At 42.1% G+C, this 20,931-nt stretch overlaps 1 protein-coding gene across 5 annotated transcripts in view; it reads right to left on the minus strand.

The window, feature by feature from the left end:
• Nucleotides 1-20,931, minus strand: part of LOC139763402 (tyrosine-protein kinase Dnt-like) — a 487,587-nt gene that overhangs the window by 236,129 nt on the left and 230,527 nt on the right. For all 5 annotated transcript variants that reach the window (XM_071689406.1, XM_071689407.1, XM_071689405.1 and 2 more), the window contains one exon: nt 3,459-3,720. In XM_071689406.1, coding sequence (XP_071545507.1) covers nt 3,459-3,675 — 217 coding nt within the window. In that variant the 5' untranslated portion in view covers nt 3,676-3,720. The remainder of the gene's footprint in view (nt 1-3,458; nt 3,721-20,931) is intronic.

A 20,931-nucleotide genomic window follows, 5' to 3' on the forward strand; every position in this document is an offset into this window, starting at 1 on the left:
GGTATCTTAACTAAACCAAGTCGTTTGATATGATCCATAATGACCATATCAAAGGCTGATTAATGAACCTTGGTGTAGTAAAGATGAGTCAAAAGTGAAGACAATGATGTAATGAAAAAGATGCAGAGATGGAGGCCTCTGTCCTGAGATGCAAGGGTGAAACAAAGGTGAAGTTGCAGTGATGATAAGGGTATAGTGATAACGGCCTTTTACCTGCACTGTACAAGTACACTTAGGAAGAATCTGTAATGACGATGAGGGTATAGTGAATACCCTTACGGGTCAGGTTAAAGGCCTCTGAAGTGAATTTAGGTCTATCGAGGGTGTAGTGAAGATGTCTATGGTGTTTCTCTGCATGTGACGTATGAGCAGGTCCTTATAAGTCGGTTTTCACGAAGGATTTACGTCATGTTCTCTTTCTGTTTGTCATTCTCTCTGTCTTTTCCTGTCCTATCTTCTCACTGCTATCTCGCCATACTTAACACTCAGCTAAGCTTCATTATATTTCACACAGCAGAATGCCACCAACTTACCATTCCTTACATCTCAATAGTTTCACCAACTATCTCTCACTTGACTCTTAATGTTTAATCATTTTCTTTTGTCAGACGTATTTTTCTCAGTTAAGCTATACTTTCCCATCTCAGTTGTGTCTTACTATCTTTCCCTTACTTGTTGATATTACTGTCGTCAGCCAGCAGCAAGCCAATATCTTAGTTATTACTTTCTATTTCTTAAGACATGTCTCTAAAACTAACAGTCCTACACCGATTATGTTCCTTGACAGCGTATCATTTTTTGCTTCGCTCTATCTCGTTTCTCACACTTGCCTTTGTCTCTCTTTTCCGTTGTTGTATTTGTATCTCTAGTCTGTGTCTCGCCTCGACCCTCTACCTTGTCTCGTTCTGTCTCTCGTTTTGCCCTACCTCTTGTCTCTTTCTATCTCTCGTCTTGCTCTATATTTGGTGTGCGAGGCGTACCGTAATGGAGGCACGCAACAAATGGTTCTATCAGGCCCAGCGACCACGGACAATGGCTGGTGTTTCTCTTCTCCCGACTTTAAATTATCTGTTTATTCTCTAACTGGCTTGTCCACCGCTCCTTGTGCTTCCTTTATATTCACTGTACGTTTTCTTTTGTCTATAACTGCATTATCATATGCCATTATCAATCCTTTCCCTCCATAACCATATATCACTGCTTTTTTATATTCTCTCCCTTATTTAATCATGGCCATCTGTGTTACTTGATCATGGCCATCTGTCTTATTTGATCATGTCCCCCTGTTGTTACTTTATCATGGCTCTTTGGGTTACTTTATCATGTCCATCTAGATCACTTTATCATAATCCTCTGGATTACTTTATCATGATCCTCTAGGCTACTTTATCATGATCCTTTGCATTACTTTATCATGGCCCTTGGGGTTACATTATCATGATCCTCTGGGCTGCTTTATCATTACCCTCTGGGTTACGTTATCATAATCCTCTGGATTACTTTATCATGATCCTCTAGGTTACTTTTCATGATCCTTTGCATTACTTTATCATGGTCCTCGGGGTTGCTTAATCATGTTCCTCTCGGATGGCCTTCTGAATTACTTTATCATGATCTCGTTTACTTTATCATGGCGCTCTGGATTACTTTATCATGATATCCTGGGTTACTTTATCATGGCGCTCTGGGGTACTTTATCATGATCCCTAGGTTACCTTATCATGGTCCCCTCAGTTACTTAATCATGGCCTTCTGGATTACTTTATCAAGATCTTTTCTGTTACTTTATCATGGCGCCCTGGATTACTTTATCATAATCCTTTTGGTTACTTTATCATGATCCCCTGGGTTACTTTAGCATGGCCTTATGGATTACTTTATCATGATCCTCTGGGTTACTTTATCATGATCCTTTGGGTCACTTTATCATGACCCTCATTATTACTTTATCATGGGGCCATGGGTTACTTTATCATGATCCTCTGGGTTACTTTATCATGGCCCTCTGGATTATTTTATCATGATCCCCTGGGTTACTTTATCATGATCCTCTTTGTTACTTCATCATGTTCCTCTGGGTTACTTTATCATGATCCTCTGAATTACTTTATCATGATCCTTTGGGTTACTTTATCATGGCCTTCTGGATTACTTTATCATGATCTTCTCAGTTACTTTATCATGGCGCTCTGGATAACTTCATCATAACCCTCTTGGTTGCTTTATGATGGCCCTCTGGATTACTTTATCATGGCATTCTGGATTACTTTATCATAATCCCCACGGTTACTTTATCATGATCCTCTGAGTTACTTTGCCATGGCCTTCTGGATCACTTTATCATGATCTTTTCGGTAACTTTATCATGATCTTCTCGGTTACTTTATCATAGCCCTCTGGATCACTTTATCATGGCTCTCTGAGTTACTTTATCATGGCCATCTGGGTTTCTTTATCATGGCTCTCTGGGTTACTTTATCATGGCACCCTGGGTTACTTTATCATGTCCCCCTGGATTACTTTATCATGGCCCTCTGGGTTACTTTATCATGGCCCTTTGGATTACTTTATCATGGCCTTCTGGGTTACTTTATCATGGCGCTCTGGGATATTCTATCATCGCCTTTTGGGTTACTTTTTCATGGCCCTCTGGATCACTTTATCATGGTCCTCTGGGTTACTTTATCATGGCCCCTGGGTTACTTTATCATTGCTCCCTGGGTTACTTTATCATGGCCCTCTGGATTACTTTATCATGGCCCTCTGGGTTACTTTATCATGGCTCTCTGGGTTATTTTATCATGGAATCCTGGGTTACTTTATCATGTCCCCCTGGGTTACTTTGTCATGTCCCCCTGGGTTACTTTATCATGGCCCCCTGGGTTACTTTATCATATCCCCCTGGATTACTTTATCATGGCCCTCTGGATTACTTTATCATGGCCCTCTGGGTTTCTTTATCATGTCCCCCTGAGTTACTTTATCATGTCCCCTTGGGTTACTTTATCATGTCCCCCTGGATTACTTTATCATGGCCCTCTGGGTTACTTTATCATGGCCCCTTGGATTACTTTATCATTTCTCTCTGGGTTACTTCATCATGACCCCCTGGGTTACTTTATCATGGCTCTCTGGGTTACTTTATCATGACCCCCTAGATTACTTTATCATGGCCCCCCTGGGTTACTTTATCATGGCGCTCTAATAAAATATTGAATCTTGTCTTAGGGAAAACGACGTATCCAAGATCTTTTTCTGATTCACCACCATTACTCTCTACGTGGCAACTTCACCACCATCTCTGACCCATCACCATCCTCCCCCACCCATCACCATCACCCTCCTCCGTCCAACCTTCAAATCCATTACAAATTAGTCTCTTTCCTCCCATCACCAACCTCATCTACACACACACACACACACACACACACACACACACACGGTAGGGAGGTACTGACCTAGGAGGCGGTGGGTCTCGTGGCTTGACATGTATAGGTCGATGTTGCCGCTGGTGTTGTGAGGCATGAGGACGGCCACCGCCACCACCACGGCTGCCGCCCACCACCACCACTCACCACACCGACCGCCGCCCTCATCCCAGACCCGCCGCCCACCGGCCGCAGCTGGTGCCATCCTGGCCTCATGGGTGGGCTGGCATGACGGTGGGCTGGGCATGGTGGGCGGGGACGTTGGGGATCATACGGACGCACATCGCCGACACTGGAAGGCAGAAAAGACTATGTTGATGATACATAAATACAATGTGTCATACTATGTACTATAATGACATCATTACATGCTTGAAGAGGAGAAAACTAATCGTTCAGATATAATTAACCTTCGGCAATAACACACATTATACGTTCAGACATAATGAACCTTCAGCAATACGTAAACTATATGTTCAGACACAAGGAGCCTGAAGTAAACACATTGGTATTAATGATATGCATTGGCTAAAGATATGAAATTAAACTACTCAAAGTTCCACATCCTAATAAACATACAATCATATGCATACCGCTGATATAGATTTAATGTGACAGTGATACATATATAACACAATCATTTATATGCAATACTGGTTTTCATGCTTATAAAACAAGCATAGCTACAGTTCCCCCATTTTGGTGTTGTGATGTGCAGCACTATATCTCCTTTCCTGACCGTACAATAACCAGACGACTACTATATTCCTTCCTCGGAGGGGGTCACCTGTCATCAACCCTCTGGTGTACGCACACTCTAATATGATACAAAAGTATCTGGACACCATCGAACACTTTATACATTTTTTCACTTTCTTATCAAAGTCTACATTAAGTCACGAGTAGTCACTTAGGAGTGTATTGGAACGATCATCATCTAAATTGTTGTAGTGCAGCCAGTCCTTGGCGAACATCTCAGGCCGTATGTAAATATACCGTCACAAGTTTACAAACTTAACTCCCTCATTAAACAAAAGTTAACTAATAGACTGACAAGAATGAACGCCTTAATGAAAAGGACGAGGCATCTCATGACTTCAGTGATGATATTTTGGAGTCATCCTTACCTCTCATATTAGTAAGACATATTGAAAGGTATACCCATGTGTAGTACAAATATTGAGAGGTATACCCATGTGTATTACATATATTTTCCGTTTGCGGTGTAGTTGTTGTTCGAAGTAATTCCGATAGAGAGTGACATTTGAGTACTTTCTAACTCCTTAATAAATAAACAAAACGTAAGACTATCATTGCCAACTGAGCAAAAGATGTGACACTAACATTACAATTGAAACAAATCAGATAATTCACAACCAGTGCTATTACATATCATGAAAAGTTGACAAAGCCTTCTATTGCCACCAAGAGAACACCACTATATATCATTACTAGCATAAGAAAACCAAACACCAAAGGATATGAATCCAAACGTTGCAGGTAAGCAAGAGCCACTACTGTTGTGCTAGTTTTCCGTGTTTGCGTGGTTCCCATGTCAAACTGACAGTCCTGGATGCTGGCCAAAAGAAAAAATTCTAAACTACAATGACAATAACTTAAAAGTTTACCCGGAGCCTCGAGGAAATTGTAGCTTTTAATCCGGACACACGACAGAGAGAACTTCTTCTACGGTTCCATCTGCCACCAGCTAACTTGAGATTATTGGTGCAATACTGGGAAAAATAATTTTCTTCCAGTGTTATCTGAACGACGAACTTTTTTGCCAGAAATATGATATAGGCTTTCTGCTCTTGTTTGTTACTACACTAGACACTCCATGCCATGACCAGGTATTGTTACCTTGTGCATACTTCGATGAATCTTCGGAGTTCTTCACCCCCACACCCTGGGCTGGGCCCAGACCGCTGGATTGGGTAGTTGGTTGACGAAGTTGCTGGAAGCCGCAGCCCTCAGGTCCACATAGCCTCCATAGGCTGGCTGGTCTGGTACACTTTGTAGGTACTTATTCAGTGTACTCTTGAACTTCTCTACCGTACACCCAATGCTGTTCTGACGGTATATGGCAAGGTGTTGAAGGGTTTTGGGCCCCGAATATTTGAGGTGTGTTTTTTCTTTTGTACGAATGACACCTTTGGATTTCAAAAGTAGTATTTTACAAAGTCTTCCACGCCTGTTGTGTCAGTAGGATGTTTATACCGTGAGGTAGCGCTAGGAAAAGACTACAAAGGCCATATTCGTGCACACTGTCCCTAGCTGCCATGTGTAATGCACCGAAGCCACAGCTCTCTTTCCATATCCAGGCCTCACAAAACTTTCCATGGTTTACCCCAGATGCTTCACATGCCTTGGTTCAATCCATTGACAGCACGTCCACCCTGGTATACCACATCGTTCCAATTCACTCTGTTCCTTGTTTAGGCCCTGATCGCTCAAAATCTTTCTCACTCCAGCCTTCCACCTCCAATTTGGTCTCCCACTTCTCCTCGTTCCCTCTACCTCTGATACATATATCCTCTTTGTCAATCTTTCCTTACTCATTCTTTCCATGTGACCAAACCATTTCAATACACCCTCTTTTGCCCTCTCAACTACACTCTTTTAATTACCACACAACTCTCTTACCCTTTTATTACTTACTCGATCAAACCACCTCACACCACATATTGTCCTCAAACATCTCATTTCCAACACATCCACCCTCCTTCGCACAACCTTATCTATAGCCCATGCCTCGCAACCATATAACATTACTGGAACGACTACTCCTTTAAACATATCCATTTTTGCTCACCGAGATAACGTTCTCGCCTTCCACATATTCTTCAACGCTCCCAGAACCTTCGTCCCCTCCCCTACCCTGTTACTCACTTCCACTTCCATCCGCTAAATCCACTCCCAGATATCTAAAACACTTCACTTCCTATAGTTTTTCTCCAATGAGACTTACCTCCCAAAATAACTTGTCCCTCTACCCCACTGAACCTAATAACCTTGCTCTTATTCATATTTCTCTCGGCTTTCTTCTTTCACACACTTTACCAAACTCAGTCACCAACTTCTGCAGTTTCTAACCCGAAACAGCCACTAGCGCTGTATCATCAGCGAACAACAAATGACTCACTTGCCAAGCCCTCTCATCCACAACAGACTGCATACTTGCCCCTCTCTCCAAAACTACTGCATTCACCTCCCTAACAAACCCATCCATAAACAAATTAAAAAACCATGGACACAAGGGTGTTGTTAGTACCTGATATATATCCAGGACACAAGGGGCAGTTGTTGGTACCTGTCATATTTCTAGGACACAAGGTTTAGATTTTGGTATTGCTTTATATACCAAGGACGTTAGGGGTCGTTTCTGATACCTTGTATATAACCAGGACACCGGCAATTCGGTATAAGCATCCTACTGATACAACAGGCATTGAAGACTTTGTAATATATATATATATATATATATATATATATATATATATATATATATATATATATATATATATATATAAGTGAATCATAGGGTGGGGGAGGGGGCGAAAGTTCTGGGAGCGTTGAAAAATGTGTGGAAGTCTAGAACGTTATCTTGGAAAGCAAACATGGGTATGTTTGAAGGAATAATGGTTCCAGCAATGTTATATGGTTGCGAGGCATGGGCTATAGGTAGAGTTGTGCGGAGGAGGGTGGATGTGCTGGAAATGAGATGTTTGAGGACAATATGTGGTCTGAGGTGGTTTGATCGAGTAAGTAATGAAAGGGTAAGAGAGATGTATGGTAATAAAAGGAGTGTGGTTGAGAGAGCAGAAGAGGGTGTTTTAAAATGGTTTGGTCACATGGAGAAAATGAGTGAGGAAAGATTGACAAAGAGGATATATGTGTCAGAGGTGGAGGGAACGAGAAGTGGGAGACCAAATTGGAGGTGGAAAGATGGAGTGAAGAAGATTTTGAGTGATCGGGGCCTGAACATGCAGGAGGATGAAAGGTGTGCAAGGAATTGAGTAAATTGGAACGATGTGGTATACCGGGGTCGACGTGCTGTCAATAGATTGAACCAGGGCATGTGAAGCGTCTGGAGTAAACCATGGAAAGTTCTGTGGGGCCCGGATGTGGAAAGGGAGCTGTGGTTTCGGTGCATTATACATTACAGCTAGAGACTGAGTGTGAACGAATATGGCCTTTATTGTCTTTTCCTAGGGCTACCTCGCGCACATATAGGGGGAGGGGGTTTTCATTCCATGAGTAGCAGGGTGGCGACGAGGATGAATAAGGGCAGACAGTATGAATTATGTACATGTGTATATATGTATATGTCTGTGTGTGTATATATATATATGTATACGTTGAGATGTATAGGTATGTATATGTGCGTGTGTGGACGTGTATGTATATACGTACATGTGTATGTGGGTGGGGGTTGGGCCATTCTTTCGTCTGTATCCTTGCGTTACCTCGCTAACGCGGGAGACAGCGACAAAGTATATATATATATATATATATATATATATATATATATATATATATATATATATATATATATATTTATATATATATATATATATATATATATATATATATATAAGACCATTTTTGCCGCTAATGCAACTACCAAAATTAAGACACAACACACCGCTTAACTGCCCATCAGTTTTCCCACCAAAACACACATGACTGACCTTTATGACATGCGTACCTGACCCATTACACGTGGCCAAGAAGATAGATAAGACCCAAGGAACAGGAAGGTTAAGGTATGTACGGTTGTTTTTATAACTGTGTGCCTCATAAACTTTCCCTTATAACCCATTTGGACCGTCGGGAGAGGGGAAGGGAGGAGTTCTACGCTTGCGGGGCCCCACCTCTTGAACTTTACCATCAAACGACTTTTCAAACTTCTCCATGATGTCCACACTTAGTTTTATTATTCAGTTAATTGATCTGTTCATCCACTACTACTCTTATACTATATAAGCGCTTTTTTATGTTTTTCCAACGTGTCTTGCTATATTTTCGTGATATGGCTTCTGGTTGTTTTGTCCACTTTTCTTACTTAAAGATCCTCACTATATACGTCATTAAATTGGTTTTGAAACTTGAAAGACTATCATCAGGTCACTCCGTATTCATCTATCTAACTTGGTGGGAAATTAAAGCCTTCTAGCCTTTTTCAGTGTGTGTGTGTGTGTGTGTGTGTGTGTGTGTGTGTGTGTGTGTAGAGAACAATATGCTAACAAATTAGTTTAAAATAATTTATTTATTATAAATACTTAAAGATTTAATCATACTTTTAACTAAGAACAGTTTCTTTGTTCAGTTCAATTACAGTTTCCCTCGACCAGTCTGCTGAATCAGAAAGAACAAAAAAGAAAAAAAGAAAAACAGAGTGGTGCGTTTGTGTAGCTACTCAGCCCTGAGGTTCACAGGCTGGTGGTGACTGGATCAAGCAGGATTAGGAGTCAGGTGACATTGCATGTTCCAGAGCCAATCAACAATGATCTGGCTTTCTGGTATTGAGCCACAACCGACCAGTGGGAGGTGGGTTGGGGAATGCGTGACCAGTTAATGCTAGTCCTGGTGATGGCTAACTTGACGGAACTGCTCACATGGGGACAGAATGGATCATTTATGTCGTACTTGTTGCAAAATCGATATGTAGTGTCATATAATACTATCTTAGCTGCTAAATGACGTTTCCAACCCCCAACTCCATCCCCTTTATGACAAATAGGAGATTAATGGGTACTAGCAATACCTAACGTATCTTATAAACCTAACATTACACGAAGCTGGGAACTTGTTCAGAAGCAGTAAATTCTTGTCTTCCGAACAGCAGTTAACAACATCGATCCGTTCTTATACAGACCACTGCTTTTACACCTGGGGAGGTTCTAGCTCTACATACTATTTACACCTGGGGAGGTTCTAGCTCTACATACTATTTACACCTGGGGAGGTTCTAGCTCTACATACTATTTACACCTGGGGAGGTTCTAGCTCTACATACTATTTACACCTGGGGAGGTTCTAGCTCTACATACTATTTAGATAGCTGAGTCTAAAGAAATCCAAATACAACTTATCTAATCTCCCAAGCTTGACACTTGTTCCACTCGGCCTACTCCACAATGCTGCTTGTTCCACTCGGCCTACTCCACAATGCTGCTTGTTCCACTCGGCCTACTCCACAATGCTGTTTCACTTTCCTTCATCTATGTATATTACTTAGGTGTCTGCTCCGAGGGCTGGCTGCTTGTGTGGCCCCACCACAAGCTAGACCACGCAATAATCGACAAGCTGCTGCGTCGCTTGATTAACGTGTGGCAGTTGGCAACTAACAACCATTCCACGTGTCCTGGATATACAACAGACACCAACAACCACCACCTGTGTCCTGGGTATATACCGAGTATCAACAGCCACCCCATGTATCCTGGTTATGTACATGGTATCAAAAACCACCCCTAATGTCCTGGGTATATATAGCAAATACCAAAAACTAAACCTTGTGTCCCTGGTGTATGACAGGTACCAACAATTACCCCTTGTGTCCTGGATATATATTAGGTACGAACAACACCCTTGTGTCCTGGCTAAATACCACGTACCAAAAACCACCCTTGTGTCCTGGGTTTACACCAGTTGCCAACAACTACCCTTAGTGTCCACAGTATATACTAAGTACCAACAACTACCCATTTGTCCAAGGTATATACCAGGTACCAACAACCACTCATGTCCTAGGTATACACCGAGTACCAACAACCAGCCCCTACGTCCTGGGTATATACCAGTTACCAACAACTATACCCTGTGTCCTAGGTGTATACCAGGTACCAACAACCTCCACTAATGACAACTTACTTTTCACCATCTAAGAGACAGTCTGGCTACTATCTCCACATGTCTCCATTTTAATTTTGATACATCAAGTGTATCCTCCAACATGTTGCCTGCACCATCATACTGCTACCAGTGAGTCTCTCAGCGACATTTAGTGGAATGTCTTCTTGATAAGATTAGCTCTTGGACACACTTAGGTAGCAGCGAAGCAAACTACCTGGCAGTACAGAAACTTACATATGAGAGAGAGAGAGAGAGAGAGAGAGAGAGAGAGAGAGAGAGAGAGAGAGAGAGAGAGATCAAAATCAATTCGTATGATAAAATCAATTCGTGCAAGCTTATGAAAGTCTGCGCTTATTGAACTGATTTATCCAGGCTCGTCTTTGATTCAAATTCCGTCCTCTTCGGCGTGCAGCTTGCCTCGAGAAATCTAAAGCAGCTCAATACATATTTCAGTCATATTGCAAAATCCTCGCATCTTAGTATAATGAAAAGAAACAATGTTGCTGCAGTGGGAATATTAAATGGAAAGAAAAAATTCCGAGGCCTTCAGCGCGGCCACTGTGCTGAGCAACTCAGCTTGAAGCTTCACACCTCGCCTGGGAATGGAGTCAGAGACGCCATGAATGACTGCCACGTGTCCTCAAATACTCATTGTCACCACCCGTGCTTCCTTGATATCAACCTTCTCTCATTCCTTCCCTTCTTAATGCTCTATGATTCATATTTTTAACCATAAGCTAAAAGCATAATTCAAACTTTAATTCTTACCTTCAATAACATTACAGTTTATACTTACGGTTCACAATTTCTAAACTGTACTCCTTTAGTAACATTTTATATAATTATTACCTTATAATACTGTCAATAATCTACTCTTTACCCTCCTACATACCTGATGTTTATATACCATTAACTCGCATTAATAGAGGAAATATTGGCTTGAGTTTGCGTAACTTGACAACGTCAGGAAAGATGCACCCTAGTTTCGAGATGCTTCGACGCCTATCATTTGTCATGCTGCTCCAAGTATTTCAAGCGTAGCGATTTTTTTGTTTCGCCACATCAGCCGCCAACCACCAACCTCATGTCTACACTGATGTCCCATATGAGGCGCCAGCCACTGGCCATACGTCCGCACTGATCCCTCCTGAGCCATTAGCCACAGGGTTTGTGTCCCACCTAAACTATCGGTGACTGGCCTGACGTCCACACTAAAGTCCCACCTGATCCGCCAACCTCCGCCAGACTGTACTGACTGGTTCACGTTCAGCATGATTATTCCTTAGAGAATAAGAGGAAGCGATTTTACTGACAAAATTTGGTAAGAATGAATGCTTTTGTATCTTTTGGGAATGATAAGTATGGCTCCTAATTCAACCATCATCACACATGAATATGGCCTTTCAGACTCAAGAGTCCTTACACGTCAGATCACTTTCTATCGTTTTGAAAGTGCCCATAATTTATCACTTGGACCACATGACTGATCACATTATCAGAATAGAAAAAAGTATTAAACATCAGTCGGCTTCAAAATAAAGTCTGTCTTCTGTCGGGTAAATTGTACATTCCAGGCTTTGATATCATGACAATTTAAACCGAGCCTTTTATGAGATGCTTATAGGTTTATTTTGGTAATCAAACTTTGCTTCCTGGGATTTCTTTACACGTTTGTCATTCAGAGTCCAGATTTATGGAGGCAGGAACGACCATGACGCTGTTTACACCCGCTTGTCACACAAGGAGGGAGGAGGAAGGACAAGTGCTCTGCTCGCACATCTGTTACCTTTTGTCTGTCCGAAACTTTATGATTACTGACATTATCACGGTAAACAAAATCTCAAATTTCAAGAAATCGATAACAACCATGTTCACAGGAGACTGATATCCCTTGTTATAATACCAGTATTGTTTGGGTTGAGCCTCTTAAACGAGGACAGTCCAACCGAGTGTGAGCAACCACGCAAAAGTGACTGACTGATGTGTGAGGTCACCTGCTTTCATCTCTTTCACTTTTAGTTAGGAGGCTACACACTCTGCGGGTCACATTGTAAGGTTTTCTGGATATCTCCACAGACCGCTCGCTTCTTACAATGAAACACCAGTCTCTGCTGTGTCGGAGGCGCACACAACTAAGAAAAGAGCAAATCAGTTTTTTCAGTTCCTGGGAACGTTCTTGCTACCATGTGGATTCTACTGCCTTAACCTTATGATCATCCATCCTGTACTTTCTAACAGTTAAGCAGGATGAACGCCATTCGTGGGTGACACATCCTGACAACTATGGTTTCTCAAACCTTCTTGAGAAGCTCTGAAGGTCAATGGTCGTGATGTTGATCGTGAACATAAACAAATCTAAATGATTATCATAAAATCAAAGAAAAGTGGGAGGAACCGTTCCACTGTGAATCATTCTCACAAATACGTCCTGAAGTAAGAAGACTTATAGTCGAGGGAAGATATCGAATCACTTGATGGTCTAATCTATTTGTTCTTCAGGTGGGAAGTTACACAGCCTCCACCTTCCCTTTCAGATGGAATTATCAGTAGTAACCCTTTATCTGCTGTGACGAGGGACGGTATTAGTGTTGACAAATACTTATCAATTATGTAGTTGTAACTGTCGTGCGTAAATCACGATCAACACCAATTCAATATTCTAATTTCTTTTAAATAATAATGACTTGAGTTACATGTAACGACCCGAACTGACACACAGCTGTGAGATAATCAATTGCCCCTCCTCCTCTGGGTCCTAACTACAACAACAAACCCTCACGTCCTCAACACCACAACCAACCAACATGTCCTAACTACCACCATTCTTCACCACAATTGACTTGTTTCGATCAGAGCTCTATAGAGAGACATAAGAACAGTCCTCTCCCTGCCATTGTGAACTTTATAAACAGCCCATGAACAAATGCATAGCTATACAAGTCAACAGCTCAGTTTCTTTTAAAAAGGCTTTTTGGTATGTCAACTACTGTGTTACTAAAACTATTCATACCTTAATGTTCAACCATTTAATAAAGTATAAACAATGCTATTTGCTCTGTAATCATTCCTGTATATGTCATCCTGCTATCTAGATGTACCTCACTTTCATGCTTACCCAAAGTGCGCAAATATCCAGCTCACCCCATTCTTAAGTTCTTGCATGATTTCTTAAGTGGTAACTATAATGACTTCCCAGTTCTGTAATACCTCAAATGTGCATTTTCAGCCGTCTGGTTGCTTAAATCCTGTAAACCGTTATTCATGTATACATTCATCTATGTATTGGCAATTATTATCCTTTTCCTACTACCACCCGACCCACTTTTCCTATTCAATTCCCTACTTCGATCATCATCGCTACCAACAATACCCCATTGGAATTACCATCACACTAGCAGTTCCCCACTGGAATTACCATCACTACTAACAGTCCCCCTACACTGGTATTACCATCTCTACGAACAGTCTAACATCATTAACCCCTAACAACCTTGCCCCAATGGTTTTACCATCACACTTCGTCACATCAACATCATGACTCCAACCTACATCTCCACCACTAAACATTACCTATCACCAGCGTATTCTCACCCTAACAGGCCCCCTACCTTACCACCTGCACCATAACTTTTCCCTCACCACCACATCATCTCACTACTCTGCCTCCATCTAAAAAGATTTTGAATTCAAGACGCTCTTACCGTCCTCCAGTACATAACCTACTCATATATTATCAAGTCCTCTGTTACATGTCTTACCCACGTACAACCTCACTCTATCATTCCAGCGGCCGCTCCAACCATCACCAACACCACCCCAACACTAAGTATAACTCACTCATGTTATAAACCCATGCTGACACTTTTATGGCCTCCATTTAGGTATTGTTGGGCTACTCTCAAGCACGGCGTAATTTATCCCCCATAAACCTGTCCGTTGGGAGGCTTCATGGTCACGAAGTACGTACATCCCGCAAGGCCTCTAGCTGCTGAGGCAGACGTCCGTGGGTAGAAGCAGCTACTGTAATGGACCTGGTGACTGGCCAGTGGCAGAGGTCGGGCTAGCGGTGGAGGCAGCTACAGTAACGGACCTGGTTACTAACCTGTGGCTGGGGTCAGGCGTGTGTGTGTGTGTGTGTGTGTGTGTGTGTGTGTGTGTGTGGAGACAGCTACTGTAACAGACCTGGTGACTGATCTGTGGCAGTGGTTCGCGGGGGAAGGGGAAGGGAAGGCAGCTAGCGATTGTAGCGGACATAGCTGGTGACTGATCTTTGGCAAGCAGTGTCAAACGATGGGGGAAGTTGGGTGGCACGTCAAGTGACTGAGCTGTCGCAATATGTGCGGAGGGGGGGGGGGACCTGATGACTGAGCTGTGGGAATGTGTGCTGGTGCGATGTGGGGAGACCTGATGATTGAAGTGTAGCAATGTGTACCAGGGACGGGGAATAGCATAAGAGAAGGGCTGGAGGACGTGTCCTCAGCTATTAAGTGAAGGAAGATGCTATGGTCTGCCAGTGTTGGTGGTGGTGTGGTTGGAAGACGCAGTTGTAAAGCGTTGGAAGGTATGGGCTTCGTGTGGAAAAGTGCAGCTAAAGTGCTGCGGTTATCAGAAAATGATAGAGTAAGTGCTCGAGGATGCATGCACGTAATAAGTGCAGGAAGAGGTGGTAGATGGAACGTTTTGGGAGAAGGTTCAGCTTGAGTGCGTCAGAGAAAAGTTCCGATGAAAGGAGTTTGGGTAATTTTAGAAGATGAAAACGGAAGGCAGTGTAGTTAAAACATATTGGAGGAAACAATATATTTCAGTGTAGAGAATATCAAGTACTTCATAAAAGAAAAATCATAAACATTACGTAAAGACAGCCACTACGTGATTTCTGAAAACACACCAGACAGATCCCCAGTATTTTGAGTTTACGTCGTGAGAATAAGACAATATTATCCAATAAAATACTCTACTGGAAAAAACATCCCACAGTGTAAACATTTGTTCTCAACATTTTTTTTTCTTTATTTCTGGCTTGGCCTCCAGCTGCTGGGGATGGTAAACATTGATTTTCGATGGTTGTAGGAAAGAATGTGGAATTAGTATTCATAGTAGAAGGAAGGCTGCTAGCCCAGGGGATGCTCTCTTAGTCCTAACTACTTGCTTTCTTTATAGTGGCCAACTACTTGGGGGAAGGAGTTCAACACACCCTTCAGTAAGATGACTCTCTCTCTCTCTCTCTCTCTCTCTCTCTCTCTCTCTCTCTCTCTCTCTCTCTCTCTCCATTCTAACAACACCCCGTCTCGTGCTCTTCTCGCCGCCTGGCTTTAAGAATAACCGCACTCCCACACTTTCCACGAAACGGCAGCCTAAAATAGATCCTCCTTCCAACGATGTATTACATCATTATTCTTATTCTTCGACAAGTACAATAACCCGGTCCATTTTATTTTTACTTAAAAACAGGGGCGTACTATTTCAGTTGGTGTCTCAAGTGGGATGTCGATCTTTTGCTTACCAAAAACAGGAAAGAAAATTGCGTCACAGAACGTCTCATCAACTGATCATTGCTTCAGCTGAAGGTAATAAAATGCATTAAATGTTCCTAATTTTGCTATGCAGTTCAACGTTTTGTTGGTAATAATTCATTCTTCCTGTTTCTATATCGTTTCGATAAGTAAAGCATCCACCATGCACTACCCTCTATAGATCTTCCATCTATCTTATAGGAGCTTATCAAAGTGTTCATCTATGTTCTCACTTTTCTTCTTGTTGCATCGGCCTCATGAGAACTTTTGTAAAGAGATTCAAAAACTTCTGAGGACCAGTAGAAGTGAGAGACTTAGGAGGACCAATAGAAGTCAAAGACTTTCGAGGTCCAGGAGAAGTTAAAGACTTCAGAGGTCCAGTAAAGGTCAAAGATTTCAGAGGACCAGCAAGAGACGATAGCTAGAAGGGTTAGAAGAGCCACCCTCCTTCACTCAATCTTACTCGTTACAATCATTTTTCTCGTTGCTTTTGTTATCTAAAAACTAATAAAATGATAACACATCCTTTCTACAAATAAACATGACCCACAGTCCACTGCAGTCAATTTGTCTGTCTAAAGTATTGTTTAGTGTTGAAACTGAAAGGACAATTGATATAAACCCTATCCATGTTCACTTATTTTCACCCTACACACCTCTCATTGCTTTCTTCATTACTCCTCCCAAGACATCTATGCAATCACCTGAAATGACCAGTAGACCTGGTTCGCGATACAACAGTAATGATCTAGGTAAAAAGAAAAAAAAAATAATCAAATAGCAAAAGAATCAAGTTATTCTATTCCACATCAAGGATATCGGAAAGCACGCGCACCTCCTTCATTAGGAAGGTCTATTTTACTATTACCGGTATATCTTCCTTACAGCCAACAGCCAGTGTGTACTATAGCTGAACCATGTAAATTCTTGATAAACAATTCTCCCTCCAATGCCAGTGTAGTACCTTAGAACCTCAGGCAAGAGTATAAACACCAACTCTCGCTCCTTCAGCACTTCTTCAGGAACGTCCTAGGTTCTAATAACAGGAACGCCTTGAGTCCTGTTAACATAACGGGTTTGCTACTCATGAAGTTCCACTCCGACAGGCCAGAACCCAAGTGTATTATTGACTCTTGCCGCTTGGCAAAGATGATTCGCTCTTCACTTGGCCCAAATGTGAATTTTCTCAGACGAGGAATTGACAGTTCGCTACTGAAGGTGTTCACAACCTCAACCGGCGTGGATAAACATTACCTATACTCAGTCTTTAGTGGAAAGTTCTCACCTTACCGAAAAGCAAACATAAAACATCGTACTTAACCCGAAATTTACAGTCCATTAAGCTAGGAATATCAGAACAGAATATATGTATATATATATATATATATATATATATATATATATATATATATATATATATATATATATATATTTTTTTTTTTTTTTTTTTTTATCTATTATACTGTGTCGCTGCCTCCCGCGTTAGCGAGGTAGCTCAAGGAAACAGACGAAAGAATGGCCCAACTCACCCACCCCAACCCACCCACATACACATGTATATAGATACACGTCCACACACGCACATATACGTACCTATACATTTCAACGTATACATATATATACACACACAGACATAAACATATATACACATGCACATAATTCATACTGTCTGCCTTTATTCATTCCCATCGCCACCTCGCCATACATGAAATAACAACCCCCTCCCCCTGCATATGCGCGAGATAGCGCTAGGAAAAGACAACAAAGGCCACATTCGTTCACACTCAGTCTCTAGCTGTCATGTATAATGCACCGAAACTACAGCTCCCTTTCCACATCCGGGCACCACAGAACTTTCCATGGTTTACTCCAGACGCTTCACATGCCCTGGTTCAATCCACTGACAGCACGTCGACCCCGGTATACCACATCGTTCCAATTCACTCTATTCCTTGCACGCCTTTCACCCTCCTGCATGTTCAGGCCCCGATCACTCAAAATCTTTTTCACTCCATCTTTCCACCTCCAATTTGGTCTCCCACTTCTCGTTCCCTCCACCTCTGACACATATATTCTCTCTGTCAATCTTTTCTCACTCATTCTCTCCATGAGACCAAACCTTTTCAAAACACCCTCTTCTGTTCTCTCAACCACACTCTTTTTATTACCACACATCTCTCTTACCCCTTCATTACTTACTCGATCAAACCACTTCACACCACATATTGTCCTCAAACATCTCATTTCCAGTGCATTCACCCTCCTCCGCACAACTCTATCTATAGCCCACGCCTCGCAAACATATAACATTGTTGGAATCACTATTCCTTCAAACATACCCATTTTTGCTTTCCGAGATAATGTTTTCGACTTCCACACATTCTTCAACGCTCCCAGAACTTTCGCCCCCTCCCCCACCCTATGATTCACTTCCGCTTCCATGGTTCCATCCGCTGCCAAATCCACTCCCACAATCTAAAACATTTCACTTCCTCCAGTTTTTCTCCATTCAAACTTACCTCCCAATTGACTTGTCTCTTAACCCTACTGTACCTAATAACCTTGCTCTTATTCTCATTTACTCTCAGCTATCTTCTTTCACACACTTTACCAAACTCATTCACCAGTTTCTGCAGTTTCTCACCCGAATCAGCCACCAGCGCTGTATCATCAGCGAACAACAATTGACTCACTTCCCAAGCACTCTCATCCACAACAGACTGCATACTTGCCCCTCTCTCCAAAACTCTTGCATTCACCTCCCTAACAACCCAATCCATAAACAAATTAAACAACCATGAAGACATCATGCACCCCTGCCGCAAACCGATATTCACTGAGAACCACTCACTTCCCTCTCTTCCTACGCGTACACATGCCTTACATCCTCGATGAAAACTTTTCACTGCTTCTAACAACTTACCTCCCACACTATATATTCTTAATACCTTCCACAGAGCATCTCTATCAACTCTATCATATGCCTTTTCCAGATCCATAAATGCTACATACAAATCCATTTGCCTTTCTAAGTATATCTCACATACATTTTTCAAAGCAAACACCTGATCCACACATCCTCTACCACTTCTGAAACCACACTGCTCTTCCCCAATCTGATGCTCTGTACATGCTTTCACCCTCTCAATCAATACCCTCCCATATAATTTCCCAGGAATACTCAACAAACTTATACCTCTGCAATTTGAGCACTCACTCTTATCCCCTTTGCCTTTGTACAATGGCACTATGCAAGCATTCCGCCAATCCTCAGGTACCTCACCATGAGTCATACATACATTAAATAACCTTACCAACAATACAGTTACCCACTTTTTTGATAAATTCTACTGCAATACCATCCAAACCTGCCTTGCCGGCTTTCATCTTCCGCAAAGCTTTTACTACTTCTCTGTTTACCAGATCATTCTCCCTAACCCTCTCACTTTGCACACAACCTCGACCAAAACACCCTATATCTGCCACTCTATCATCAAACACATTCAACAAACCTTCAAAATACTCACTCTATCTCCTCACATCACCACTACTTGTTATCACCTCCCCATTAGCCCCTTTCACTGATGTTCCCATTTGTTCCCTTGTCTTACGCACTTTATTTACCTCCTTCCAAAACATCTTTTTATTCTCCCTAAACTTTAATGATACTCTCTCACTCCAACTCTCATTTGCCCTCTTTTTCACCTCTTGCACCTTTCTCTTGACCTCCTGCCTCTTGTGTGTGTGTGTGTGTGTGTGTGTGTGTGTGTGTGTGTGTGTGTGTGTCACTATAATCTGTCTGCATGTGGTTACACAGTGAATGAGAGGTGAATGAAAAGGAGCACAACTTTGTCGAAGGACTTTTCACCCTTAAGTAGTCCATTATTTCCCTACTACTGATTGCAGCTCATCTCCAGAGACACGGGAGCTCCATAAAGGGGACCCTGGAGCTGTAGAAGAAAAACTGCTTTCATATATTTTTTTAGCGGTCGTTAATTCATAACCCACAACTACCTACTTTCCTTCATAACTCACAACTACCTACCTCCCTTCACAGCCCACAACTACTTACGTCCCTTCATAGCCTACAACTACTTACGACCCTTCATAACCCACAACTATCTACTTTCCTTCATAACTCACAACTACCTACCTCCCTTCATAACCCACAACTACGTACCTCCCTTCATAACTCACAACTAAATAAGTCCCTTTATAACCCACAACTACCTACGTCCTTCATAACCCACAACTACCTACTATCCTTCATAACCCAGAACTACCTACTATCCTTCATAACCCAGAACTACCTACTATCCTTCATAACCCACAACTACGTACCTCCATTCATTACTCACAACTACATAAGTCCCTTTATAACCCACAACTACCTACGTCCCTTCATAACCCACAACTACCTACTATCCTTCATAACTCACTACCTACCTCCCTTCATAACCCATAACTACATACGTCCCTTCATAACCCACAACTACCTACGTCCCCTTCATATCCCATAGCTATGTAAGTCCTTTCTTAACCCACAACTACCTACGTCCCTTCATAACCCACAACTACCTACTATCCTTCACAACCCACTACCTACGTCCCTTCATAACCCATAACTACCTACGTCCCTTCATAACCCACAACTACCTACGTCCCTTCATATCCCATAGCTACGTAAGTCCTTTCTTAACCCATAACTACCTACGTCCCTTCATAGCCCACTACAACTCACCATAACTCACTACGACCCATTAAAACCCACTGTGACCCACCATTACAATGTATCATGACCACATAACCCAGCATAACCCATCATTACCCATTACAATGTGTCATGACCACATAACCCAGCATATCCCATCATGACCCATTACAATGTGTCATGACCACATAACCCAGCATACCCCATCATTACCCATTACAATGTGCCATGACCACATAACCCAGCATACCCCATCATGACCCATTACAATGTGTCATGACCACATAACCCAGCATACCCCATCATTACCCATTACAATGTGCCATGACCACATAACCCAGCATACCCCATCATTACCCATTACCATGTGTCATGACCACATAACCCAGCATACCCCATCATTACCCATTACAATGTGCCA

This window comes from Panulirus ornatus, chromosome 47, assembly GCF_036320965.1.
Source record: "Panulirus ornatus isolate Po-2019 chromosome 47, ASM3632096v1, whole genome shotgun sequence".
Classification (NCBI taxonomy): Eukaryota; Metazoa; Arthropoda; class Malacostraca; order Decapoda; family Palinuridae; genus Panulirus; species Panulirus ornatus.